Source organism: Eschrichtius robustus, chromosome 8, assembly GCF_028021215.1.
Source record: "Eschrichtius robustus isolate mEscRob2 chromosome 8, mEscRob2.pri, whole genome shotgun sequence".
NCBI classification, from domain to species: Eukaryota; Metazoa; Chordata; class Mammalia; order Artiodactyla; family Eschrichtiidae; genus Eschrichtius; species Eschrichtius robustus.
The window spans coordinates 124,130,396-124,143,668 of NC_090831.1; the positions used below are offsets into that span (position 1 = coordinate 124,130,396).

At 45.6% G+C, this 13,273-nt stretch overlaps 1 protein-coding gene across 1 annotated transcript; it reads right to left on the reverse strand.

The window, feature by feature from the left end:
- Positions 1-2,345: 2,345 nt before the first annotated feature.
- LOC137768625 (GTPase IMAP family member 5-like) lies at positions 2,346-8,023 on the reverse strand. The gene is made up of 3 exons (XM_068550172.1): positions 7,852-8,023; positions 4,186-4,234; positions 2,346-3,226 (listed from the first exon to the last, which is right to left on the reverse strand). The coding sequence occupies exons 2-3, from the start codon at positions 4,226-4,228 to the stop codon at positions 2,346-2,348; spliced, it is 924 nt and encodes a 307-aa protein (XP_068406273.1). The 5' UTR covers positions 4,229-4,234; positions 7,852-8,023.
- Positions 8,024-13,273: the final 5,250 nt, after the last annotated feature.

A 13,273-nucleotide genomic window follows, 5' to 3' on the forward strand; every position in this document is an offset into this window, starting at 1 on the left:
CTGCCGCCCCCAACCCCCGCTTCATACCCTGTAGGGGAGACCCGCAGTCGTCCCAGGCAGCCTGTGACTGGATGGGCAAGTGATGAATGCTAGAGTGAATCTCAGGAACTCACTGGGATGCCCAAGCGTCATTCTCCAAACCTCCGCTGGTACTAAGGTGCGTGTTGGTCTCTGCAGCGCTACCCCATAACTGATTCCAATCTTGTGCAAGGAGTGCTCTGTCTGAGCTCCTCAAACTCTTGAAACCCCAAGGAACTCTTGCGTTCTCAGACCAAGGACCCCCTCCTCAATGCAGTGTTCCCAAACGGTCCGACCTAACCTGGTCTCTCCCTTCCTTGACATCATTCAGCCCCGCTCCACCAACACTTGCGTGAGCACTGAGTGTCGGGCTTTATGCTCAGCGCGGTAGGGGGAGGAAGGCATATAAAAATGGGTATGAGAGAAATGTGTCAGCCAGAAGGAGGGTGCGGGCTCGGAGCGGGGGCGGGGGCGGGGTTGGGGGGTGGGCAGAGGCAACCTAGCCAGGGTGGGGCTGGGCTTCTAGGAATGTGCCGGCCCCTCCCTCCCGGGACTCACTTCAGGAGGAGGGAGCCCACGCTCAAGGAGGGGAATGCGAATCGTGGTAGGAGGGATAAAGGGAGGGACCTAGTTGGGCGGGGCCCTGGGCGTCACCCCCAGGGTTCAAGGGCTATCTCCCCGAGGCTTTTAAGCAAGTTAGGAATTTTAGGAAGATCATGCTGCAGCAATGTGGCCATTGAACTAAATAAGTGTAAGCCTGAGAACAAAGGATAACATTAAGAAGAAAAGAATTCCGTCTTGGCCATCAGAGTCTGCGCCATGACACGAGGCGTGGGAAAGGAGAGGAGAGAACGCGGAGGGGCGACACCGACGGGGTGGAATTGACACAGTGTGGGCACTAGCAGCAAGGTCGGGAAGGACCCAGGTTTCCGTCTTGCCGCCCTGTGACAGTGGCTCCCTGCACTGTCCCGGACCCTCAGAGGGAGAGTGGTCTACGCAGAGGAAGGCAGACTTTGGATCTGGATGTGCCGTCCTTGAAGCCCTCTGGGCTGGGCGGTCTCATCCTCCCTCCAGGGAGGGCATCCCTACCAGGCAGAAACTCGGCCCAAGAAAGTATTAGGGAGCAGGGCTGCAGGAGGATGGTCTCCCTCCAGGTGTGTAGATGGTCCATTCCCAGGCCTCGCCGCACCAAGAAGTCATCTCTTTCCCCAGGAGCCGCGTTGCCCAGTAATCCAGACGACATTCCACCTTTGTTGATTTCCAAGAGGAATAAAGCCGGAGGGTTAACCCAAGGATATTTTACAGCAGAGAAGGAGAAAGGGTTTTGCTCAACCTTTACTCACACATGAATGTTTGCCAAAGTAATTCCCTGGAAAGTGTTCAGATATGAGCTCTGTTTCTCCCTCAAAGGATAAAGGAAGCATGGAAAAGACCCACCTAGGGATCGTCCCATTTACTCTGCCCCCTCCTTTTGTCATTTCCAAAATAATACAACTCTAGGGATTTTTCAATTTCTTCAGGATTCAGTGAATGTCTACTCTAAGCAGGAAATTTAGCTGTAGAGGGAGGTCCTTCCTGATACTAGGAACAAGAAAAGAGAAATTCGTTTATTTAGTCTCGATTCACTTACTCACAGGAAGCATGAAAACAGGGAAGTTCTGATAGATTTAAGGATTTTTTTTTAAAGGATATGGAGAACTCTTCATTAGTTCAAATGTTTTCAAATGCAGGTAAAGGAGACCCCAAACTCCAATAGCTTAAGCAATAAGGGAATTTATTGGCTGACATACTGGAAATCCAGAGGTAGTGCAAGCTTCAGGGCTGGTTGAGTCGGTGGCTCGGGTTGATTCCAACATTCTGCTTGGCTTCAACCTCAGGTCGGTAGCCACATGGCTGCTGTCATTCCAAGCATTACACTCAGATCCAACAATGCTCAGAGGAGGAAGAGACTGACTCTCTATGGGGGTCTCTCCTGGGCAAGGAGAAACCTTCTGGCCCCACCTCTGCAGACTTTTTCTCACTTCCCATTGGCCTGAATTGGGTCTCAGGCCTATGCCTGAGCTGCTCACTACAAAGAAAATGAGATTGTATATAGACCAGCCAGGCATCCCTGGAACTGAGCCATTGTCATCTTCTTCTGAGGCACATAGCTTCACTGAAGGGGTGGTGGAGGCATGAACCAAGCCAGAAATCTACAAGGAAGATGGGAGCTGCAGAGATGACAAACAATGACCTCTGCAGACCAAGAGAATTTATTTCTGAAATGAACAATGAATCCTTGAGGTGATACTTTAGAAAAGGCTCTGACAAACAGATGAGACAGAGAATTAAAGATGATACCAGATGATCAGCAGAATAAGAAGAAAAAGTAAGCTGCACCAAACAAGACAAACACAAAGCTCATCATGCACAACGATCCAGTTTTTGACTCGGAGGAGCGCCTTGAAGGCACAGTTTCTCTGGGCCTCTTGCAGGTCTTGCTTTTGCTTTGCAACATGCGACCGCACCTTGGCCAGGTAGCGCACGTGACCTTCTCCGCGGGGGTCGCCCCCGCCCTGCTGGAGCCGCTGTGCATCAAAGAAGAGGTCGTTGCTGAGGTAGGCGCCCTGGTGCTCCCTCTCCAGCCCCTCGACCACGGCCATCAGCCCGGCCAGCTGCTCCCCCCGCTCGTCGCCGGACGCCCGGTTGTTGAAGGCGCAGTACCTCTGCCCGCACTCCCGGACCAGGCCCCTCAGCCTCAGGTTGTCTGTGTTGGCTACGTAGTCATGCAAGGATCCGTCCGCTAAGTCCTCCTTGTGGGTGAACAGGATGACCATGTGTCTCAGGGCTCTCGCCCCAAAGACCTCCTTCACCCTGGTCACGGCCACCACGTCCTGCTCTGTGAAGCGCCCCAGCTGGGTCACCAGCAGCAGCACGTGAGGCCCCGGGGCCGAGAGCAGGTAGCAGTCCCCGATGTTCTCGTACACTTCCTGGTCCTGGGCCCTCGCCTCAAAGATGGGGGGCGTGTCCACCACCAGGATGCTCCTCCCGTTCCACGTGCCTGTGGCCCCCTGACACTTCCTGGTCACCGACTGGGCCCCCAGCCTGGACTCAAACACTGGCTGGCCGAGGATGCTGTTCCCGGTGGCGCTTTTCCCGCCGCCTGTTTTGCCCGCCAGGATGATCCTCAACCAAAATGATCCTGGATTTAAGCTCTCTTCTCCTCCACCTGTCAGAGCACACAAAAAGTTAATGTGCCATTGCCATGGACTGAATGTGTCCCCCCCCAAAATCATATGCTGAAACCCTAATCGTCAATGTGATGGTATCTGGAAGTTGGGTCTTTGGGAAGTGATGACGTCTAGATGAGGGCGTGAGGATGGGACTCCATGATGGAATTAGCGTCCTTCTAAGAAAAGAAAGAGACTAGAACTCTCTTTCCACCAGATGAGGACACAGCAACCAGGAAGTGGGTTCTTCCCAGACACCAGATCTACCACACCTTGATCTTGGGCCTCCCAGCCTCCAGATCAGTGAGAAATAAATATTTGTTGATTACCACCCAGTCTATGGTGTTTGTTTTAGCAGCCTGAAGTGACAAGAAGAGTAATAAATGCCTTTTTAAGAGGAAGAGAACAAAAGATAAAAAGGAAAAGACCTAGAAGAAATAGCATCCCTGGATCAATAAGGCTATCACACTCTCTTTTCCCACCACAGGGCTGGGCTCAGAGTAAATATTCTTACGTAGAGAATAAAGGGAAGTCATGCAGGGTGGTGGAATAAATCATGCCAGCTGGCCAAAGTCTTTAGGATCGCTCCTTTTGGGATGCTGAATTTTTCCACCCTTTCCAGAACATTCTCCCTATTCAGTTCCCACCCTGAAGGCTTTCTGATGCTCAGAGCTTCCTATGACCACTAAATTAATTGTTAGTCGCATACTTTCAACTCCTCCCATCCCTGCCTGGCCTCTGTTTTACAAGATGGCAGGGTTTTATCTGAAAAAAGTTACCCTCACTAAGGAGAGCATGACAGCAAATAGCCTAATAAGTTCTATTTCTTGGGGGATATGCATTTTCTTTGTGTTGAGGTGACTCTAGTCTTGTACCTTTCACTACAGGTGGGAAGTTTGCTGACCCAATGCTGAGTTCATGGTCCCCAGGTGTTGTGCAGGGCTCCACCAGATCTTACCTTTGATGCAGGTGTCTTCTCCACCCTTCTGAAGCCCCTCCATTTTGTTCTAGATGGAAAACAGGCAGAGATTGTTCATACTGGAGTATACTGGAGTATACTGTTGCATACCGGATGCAACATCTGACACAAAACACCACATTTTATAGGTGAGGAGATTGAAGGGAGAAAAAAACAACTACTGAAGGTCACACATAATTTAATGGATGAGCCGAGACTAAAACCCAGGGCTGCTGACCCTCAGCCATTCTTGGCACTAGACTGAGCTTCCTCACAAAGAGTATATAGACAGTCGCAACACAAGAGCACCGCACGTGGTTTCCCACCACCTGTATTTAGCTACTAACAGGATGCACTGAAAAAGTGCTGTCCACCCAGAAGACCAAATAAGGAAGTTGGTCATTTCCTGGCTTCCTGGCTCTCTGTCTTCAGGGTCTCAGTCCTGGCACCCAAACTCAAGATTGCCTGGCAAAGTTTTGCCTTGGGTAAACTCACAAAAGACGTTCTTCCCTAAGTTTCCATGGTGATGGTGGTAGAGAGGGTCACGAATCATCCCAGTTTGCCCAGGACTGAGAAGATCCCCTGATCAAAGGAACTTCAGTGTTGAAACTGGGAGAGTCCCAGGCAAACCAGGACGAGTTGGTCACGCCAGGAGTAGGAGATTGTCATGACCCCAGGTGGGCAGTGGGGTGGAGCGTACATCCGGTAAACAGAGGGAAGGCCTGATTTGTTAGGCTCAGACCAGCTGTTATGTTACCAAAGATCTATGCTTCCATATTCTCAGCTCAAATAGTCTTCGACCAGTAGCTACCTCAGGGGCATCTCTCTCCAGTCCACTCCCCTTCTTTCATTGTCCCCCATATGCCTTTTTCTTGATCTTTGTCTTTCTTCCTACTTCCTACTTCCTGTGCTCAGTGAGTGGGGCCACTCAGCCCCACCCAAGGATGACTACTCAAGCTTCACTATTGGGAAAGAACTTCATGACCCTTCCCAAAACTGCATCAGGACCTCGCTGTGTGCAAAGTTTTAGAGTATTTTCTAAGGCTCAAGCAGTTAATGCTAAAGAATGAATCTCTAATTGTGGAATTTCAGCACCTACGACAGGTGAACTGAAAAAAAATACTTTTTGGAATAAGTAGATTTCCTCCACGCTCCTTGGGATCACACCATATAGGATGTTATCTAGCCTCTCCACCTCTGAAACTGGCCACAGTGATTACCTTTGAAGGAAAAATAATTTAATAAATAAATAACTTGAGAATTATTTTAATTTGAATGTCAAAACTCAGCTTCTATCAGACAGTTTCCCGGTAATATCTTGCAATTCGTTCTAATGGTATTTTCAAGCCAAAAGAGAATTCTGCCTCAAGACTTCAAGTCTGAGTTTCCAGCCTGCCAGGCTGCCCTACAAGTTTTGGACCTACCAGCCCCCATAATTGCGTGAGCCAATCCTTCAAATAAATTTCTTCATACATACATCCTATTGGTTCTGTTTTTCTGGAGAAAACTGATACATCGATCCAGCTAATTCTCTCTGTTGAAATTTGGAGAAGGAGCAAACCTGAAAATAATTCTCATCTTTGGCTGGATCTTTTCAAGCACGAAGTCTATAGGGAGGATTTTTTTTAAAGATGTGATTGCATAGCGGGTGGCAAATGGGGACAGCGGTGATTTTTAGATATCAGCTTATTTTCTGTGCTGATGATCTTGAAACCAAGGTGCTCTTGTACTTTTCTCATGTACTGCCCTTGGATCATCTTGAATGGTGGTCTCCAGAGAGGACCAGCAAGGAGGGGCTCCCAAGCATCTGAGGACACCAGGCTGGTACCAGGTAAGTGTCTAGATGAATGTTAAGGGGCAGAGAAGGTGATGCTGAAAGAGCTGCAGAAAGGGGAGCTGGAGTGGGGCTGGAGCTGATATGCCTGGACTCAGAGAAATCAGGTAACAATGTCCACGTCTTTTATATACGAGGAATACAGCAACGATGCGAAGCCACCTGCACCCAGGGCTGTGGGTTGAAGGGATATCCGAGAGAGATGGCAACCCCTTCACGGTGTCTCCCGGCCGATTGGGAGTGCAGGCAGGACCAGAATGTGCCGCCTGCGCTGTGTGCTGCGAGGGATATTCCCCTCTGGCTGCCCCTCAGACCCTCGGGAACGGGTCAAGCAGCGCTACTCACATGATGTGTATGGCCAAGCGACTGGTAGCCAGCCATCTTGGAACAAGAATGAGAGGCTTAAATTGCTGCTCTCTCTGAGTCTAGTCTGAGCAGAAAGGGAAGTGAAAAAAGGGGCTCCTTCTCAAGAACCATCTTTCTCAATTATTTTTTGAGGATTTTTTTTCCCTCTCTAGTCCAAACAGCCACACCTCTGGCCAGAAGGCTGCCACCGGCTCCCAGCTGCACACCCTCCCCTGCTCTGTCCCCTGCAGATCCCTGTGCCCTTGTCGCCACATTAGTCCCCTCCCGACATCACCATCATCGTGCTTCCTCCTGGCCATCAACCTAGCTCCCTTATTGTAGAGCCGTCATCCTTCCATTCATTCATTTAAAATGTTACTAAATACCTGGCCTTGCTAGACACTTCTCTCCCTACACTTGGAGGACGGTTGGACCAGTTTAGAGAACAGCTCCTTCCAAAGACAGGGAAAGAAGGTGATTCCTTCTACCACCCTTGGGAAGCCCCACTTCCTGCAACATCTCCACTGGGCAGGGCTGAAAGGAGCACGTGGGGACAGGAAAGGTAGAGGCACCCTTGGCAAAATTGTGAAATGGGCTGAAACTGGCCTGAAATGGGCCAAAACCCAGGCAGATTATCTTACTCTCATTTGCCAAAAGTATTCAGGATCTCCTCCCTACTGGCCCCACGAGAAAGGGTTGGAGAAGGTGACACGCTGATTAGGAATCATAAACAAGATGCCATGGTGAGACACTGTCACTGTCAAAGGGTGCCAGGCAGGGTAATCCTCCAGGAATAACGCCCTCATAACTCCATTCTGGTCAATGAGCAGGTTAAATCATTTTTCAAAACAATAAATTGTATTTCTTTCTCAGAAATAAAGCACATGTTTTACCCAAGCAGATCACCTTGAGTCCTGTTCCTGAAATCTTTTTCCCTCTTGAAAACAGAAACTTGCCTTCAAGTTGAGCGGTGTATGCAACAGAAACAAGCAACAGACATCAAGTCAGATTAAAATCGCAAGGCAAGTTTTCAGCCCGTTCTTCAAAGGGTATCCTATGACTTCTGGGAGCAGGTTGCAGGGAGGAGGGTCAGACTATCCTCCCTCACCCAGCAACATGCAGAGAACTCTATAGATGCACCCAGATGTGGGTGCAGCAGCCACTAGGTGCATATGTGAATACACTTTTGCACAAATGTGAGAAATAAGCAAGCTAGTATCACCAAAGGGCTACTCTCTGAGCTCATTCTGTTCAAAATTTTAGGTTCTGAAAAATATAGTACTAGTAATATTTTCTGTTTGCAGTTATTTGGGGCTTTAGGGTATGTAATTCCTGACCCTAATAATTTAGGAATAATGAAACTGAGGCTTAGAAAGATCAAGTGTGCAGATTGACACAGATTACTACTGGGAGAACTGCAGTGAGAGGGAGAAGGAGAGGGAGGGAAGGGGAAAGAGAGAGGTAGAGAGATGAACAAGCCCTGTTACCTGGTAGGTCCTGGAAAGTTCTGCAAGTTCTCAGACAATCTTGCTGCAATCTTCCCTCCTCTCCCAGGCAGCCTCTCTCATTGGCTTCTAGTCTCTTCACAAGAACATAAGAGCAGTGGCAGATGAAAAACCCTGGCCACCAATTCTATCTGCCAGAGAGAGAGAGAGAGAAAGACCCCGTCCCCCGGGGCAGGAAAAGGACAATGTGTGAGTTTCCTCACCAAGCCATCCTCAGAGAGTGACTCAAAAGCCCTCGGAGACCCAGAGGAAGAAGGTTTTCTTTTTTGGTTTGGCTTGGTTTTGTTTTCTTTTTAATAACAGTTCCATTTCCTTCTCCCCACCGCATCTCTGTAAGGCTTTTGTGCAGAACAAGGTCTCTACCTGAGTTAGTCTGGAGACCCGGGGAAGCCAATGAACATCCGGGGCACAGCTGCATCCCAAACCAAGCATCTGCCGCCTTTCACTGGCCCACACTGGACCGACTCGCATCTCCCCACGCCCACCATTTACCTCTCCTGCATAAAGATAGCTTCTTATATGTAATTCCAGACGGCAGTGAAGGCTGAACTCAAGGCAGGCGTCTTACTTGAGACCTTCTATGGCTCTGGCCCCCCTTCTTGTTTCTCTGTCAAATGCCCTGCTCTCAAGTCACCCATGCTTTGACCTGAGGAGGAGACAAAGTTTGGTACGTTTCTTCACCTAGGTGGACTTGCATTTCCACAGAAGCCAGGGCCACGTCCAACCCCACCCATAGTGCGATTTAGGCAAAGTGACAGGCACTTAAGGGGGTAGGGGTGCCCTGGTGCCTCCCACTGTCCTGATTAATGTTCCTCCTCTGCTTCTGTGCAAAGGCCCTGCTGGGGGCCCATTACTTGGAACCATTACTTGCACATTTGGGTTCAGAACTGTAAGTTGGAGAAACAGCTATAATCAGGACATTGAGCTACAAGTAACTCTTGGTTCTTTGCTTAGAGAGGAGGGCATTTATAATGCAGATAACACCCACATTTCACATTTGCAATGAAAACCATGCCTGACTTACAAAATATCCTCCCATATTGATACTGTCATTTTAACTTTTCAAACAATAATAGCTATTACACTGAATGAGGTGGATACATGCCCTCCTGCTGTAGAGGACAGAAAGGAATGCTTTTAACATACAGAAGACATTTTTTTCTCTTTGCTAGCTAGAAATCCCTCCGATATCTCATTTTAGTTGGTGGGGGGCGGGTAGGGGAAAGAAGGTTAAAAGATCAACTCCTCTAAAACAAAAATAACTCTTTGTGCTAGACATTTATCAACTCTTAACTGGTTTATCATGAATACTTTTATGCATGAAGTCAACTTATTCAGTCATCTCAGCACATATTTTGTAAATACTTGGTACACAAGACATTGCTCAAAGGTATCAAATCCACACCTGCCTCGTGAGTTTTTCACGGTTGAGGTAAACCTGTCCTTTTACCTGTCTTAAGCTACTGAGGCTAATACTCACGAGCCCACACCATAGAGACTATGGATCCTGACCGGCTACTTTCTGTGCATTAGAGAAAATGCAAATTAATCACTGAAAAAATCATCTTGGTTCTGTCTTCAGGCATTTCCTCAGCTACTACATAGGGTGAGATGAGATGCCTTCTACTGGTGACAATTGTATGGCTTTTCCTCTAAACAGCCTCTTCATATACTTAGCTGAATTTTTCTGTTAAATTGTATGTATTTTTCTTGTTGATTCAAGAAAGGCCCTTATTTATTACTCAAGAAAGCAAAATACTACCTACTCTATATAACACCGGCTAACACTCCTTTTCTGCCCCTTTCCTTTCTTTATTTAGAGTTTTGTGGCTATTCAGGGCTCCTCTTTTTCCTTCAGTGTTAGCTCTTGGAATTCTAGTGATGGCTCTTCAAGCCATAAGTGCTTCTAATGGTTGGTGAAAGAAATACCACCAATAAAAAAGGAGGGAAATTGTTCCTTTGCCCCTACAGCTACAGAGAAAAACAGCAAATATTATTCCTGCAACAGAGTCTGTGAGATATCTAGTCCTCGAAAACTGTAGCTCTGCCCTGTGAAAATAACCATTTGTCTCTCAAAACTTGTAGAATTATGGTTGTCTTATTTAATAATGTGTTTCCTGGGACTTCCCTGGTGGCGCAGTGGTTAAGAATCCACCTGCCAGTGCAGGGGACAGTTTGAGCCCCGGTCCAGGAAGATCCCACATACCGTGGAGCAACAAAGCCTGTGCGCCACAACTACTGAGCCTGCACTCTAGAGCCCGCAAGCCACAACTGCTGAGTCCATGCGCCACAACTACTGAAGTCCGTGCACCCTAGAGCCTGTGCTCCACAACAAGAGAAGCCACCACAACGAGAAGCCTGCGCACCGCAACGAAGAGTAGCCCCCTCTCACCGCAACTAGAGAAAGCCTGCGCACAGCAATGAAGACCCAACACAGCCAAAAAATAAATAAATAATAAATGTATTTTAAAAATAATGTGTTTCCTTATTGTGAGATGTAAATTGAAATCTAGTAATTCCTAACAAGTGTAAATACTCATAAGGTTTCTTGGACAGATCCAAAGGAGATCACTGATACTTCTTTCTTCTGCCATAGGCATGGAGGTAATAAAATAAAACAAAATAAAATAGTCAAAAAAAGTTTGAGACTTGTGTCTCTAATTTAAATTGACAATATGCTCAGTAAAAGAGAACTGTCAATTGGTGTCAAATATCTTGCAGATACTACCCCCTGCTGTTTATCTCTTAAGTTAGCTATGGTAAGTTTTTTTCTCAGTCTGGAAATTTTAACAAACATTTTCTTTATGGCTTCTATCATTCTTAGAAGGCCCTCCTTTCTCATCCCTTTATTTAAAAATATATTATTTAGGTCCACACAAAAATCTGCACATGAATATTTATAATAGCTTTATTCATGATCTCCAAAATTTGCAAGCAACCAAGATGTCCTTCAGTAGGCAAATGGATAAATAAACTGTGGTACATCCAGTCAATAGAATATTATTCAACATTGAAAAGAAATGAGGGGTTTCCCTGGTAGAGCAGTGGTTAAGAATCCACCTGCCAATACAGGGGACACGGGTTCAAGCCCTGTCCCAGGAAGATCCCACATGCCGTGGAGCAACTAAGCCCGTGAGCCACAACTACTGAGCCTGCGCTCTAGAGCTCGCGTGCCACAACTACTGAGCCTGCGTGCCACAACTACTGAAGCCCACGTGCCTAGAGCCCGTGCTCTGCAACAAGAGAAGCCACCACAGTGAGAAGCCTGCACACCACAACAAAGAGTAGCCCCTGCTCGCTGCAACCAGAGAAAGCCTGCGTGCAGCAACGAAGACCCAGTGCAGACAAAAATAAAAATTAAAAATAAATAAATTAAAAATAAATAAATAAAAAGAAAAGAAATGAGCTATGAAGCCATGAAAAGACATGGAGGAACCTTAAATGCATATTACTAAGTAAAAGATGCCATCTGAAAAGGCTACATACTGTATGATTTCAAGTCCGACATTCTAGAAAAGGCAAAACCGTGGGGACAGTAAAAGATCAGTGGTTCCAGGGTTTGGGGAGATGGATGAATAAGTGGAGCACAGAGTATTTTTAAGGCAGTGAAACTATTCTGTCTGATGTTATAATGGTGGATACATTTCACTATACATTTGTCAACATCCATAGGCTAGACAACACCAAGAGGGAACCGTCATGTAAACTGTGGTCTTTAATTAAATAATAATGCATCAATATTGGCTCATCAACTGCAACAAATGTACCACACTAATGCAACATATGAATTGGGGGGAACACAGCATTCATTTAATTCTTGCTTGTATATAAGCAAGAATTAAATGCTTATATCAGAAAAGAAGAAAGTTCTCAAAAAATCTATTTTTTCATCAACCTTAAGAAACTAGAAAAAGAAGAGCAAAACAAACCCAAAAGCAAGCAAGAAGATTGAAAAATGATAAAGATGAGAGTAGAAATCATGGAATTAAAAATAGAAAAAACAAAATGAACCCAAAAGCTGATTCTTTGAAAAGACCAATTAATAAACATCTAAAAAATATTTTCCTGGACTTCCCTGGTGGTCCAGTGGTTAAGACCCACGCTTCCAATGCAGGGGGCACAGGTCCATCCCTGGTTCAGGGAACTAAGATCCCACATGCCATGTAGTGCAGCCAAAAAAAAAAAAAAATTATGTAAAAAATTTAAAAAATATATTTTCCAAGGGAAAAAGGGAGAAGACACAAACTACTAATATCACCAGTAAAAGAGGGGACGTTACTACTGATCCTACACATATTAAATAGCCATTAAGAAAACCCTGTGAACAACTCTATGCCCATCCATTTGACGCTTTAGGTGAAATAGTCTTTCAATTCCTGGAAAGACACAAACTACCAAAACTCACTCAAGAAGAAAAAGATAGCCTAAACAGAATAGAGAGCCCCAAAATGAACCCACACTTATATGGGCAATTAATCTGCACAAAGGAGACAAGAATATCCAATAGGGAAAAGCCAGCTTCTTCAATAAATGGTGTTGGGAAAACTGGACAGCTACATGCAAAAGAATCAAACTGGACTAGTTTCTCACACCATATACAAAAATAAATTCAAAATGGATTAAAGACTTAAATCTAAGACCTGAAATCATAAAACTTCTAGAAGAAAACATAAGCAGTAAGCTCTTTGACACCCGTCTTAGTAATATTTTTTTGGATCTGTCTCCTCAGGCAAGGGAAACAAAAGCAAAAATAAACAAATGGGACTACATCAAACTAAAAAGCTTTGCACAGCAAAGGAAAATAAAAAATAAAATGAAAAGGCTGCCTACTGAATGGGAGAAGATATTTGCAAATAATATATCCAAAAGGGGGTTAATATCCAAGATATACAAGGAACTCAAACAACTAACATCAAAAAAATAATTTGATTAAAAAATGGGCAGATGATCTGAATAGACATTTTTCCAAAGAAGACATACAGAGGGCCAATAGGCACATGAAAAGCTGCTCAGCATCACTAATCATCAGGGAAATGCAAATCAAAACCACAATGAGATATCACCTCTCACCTATCAGAATGGCTATTATCAAAAAGACAATAAATATCAAGTGTTGGCCAGGATGTGGAGAAAAGGAAACCCTCATGACTGTTGGTGGGAATGTAAATTGGTGCAGCTGCTATGGAAAACAGTATGGAGATGCCTCAAAAAATTAAAAATAGAACTACCATATGATCCAGCAATTCTACTCCTAAGTATTTATCTGAAGAAAACAAAAGCACTAATTAGAAAAGATATATGCACCCCTATGTTCATTGCAGCATTATTTACGATAGCCAAGATATGGAAGCAATCTAAGTGCCTATCAATAGATGAATGGATAAAGAAGATGTGAGTAATAACT

Coding starts and splice junctions, on each gene's coding strand:
- LOC137768625 (XM_068550172.1), bottom strand. CDS start 4,228: ATGGAGGGGCTTCAGAAGGGTGGAGAAGACACCTGCATCAAAG. Junction 3,227..4,185: donor AGAAGACACCTGCATCAAAG/GTAAGATCTGGT, acceptor GTGCTCTGACAG/GTGGAGGAGAAGAGAGCTTA.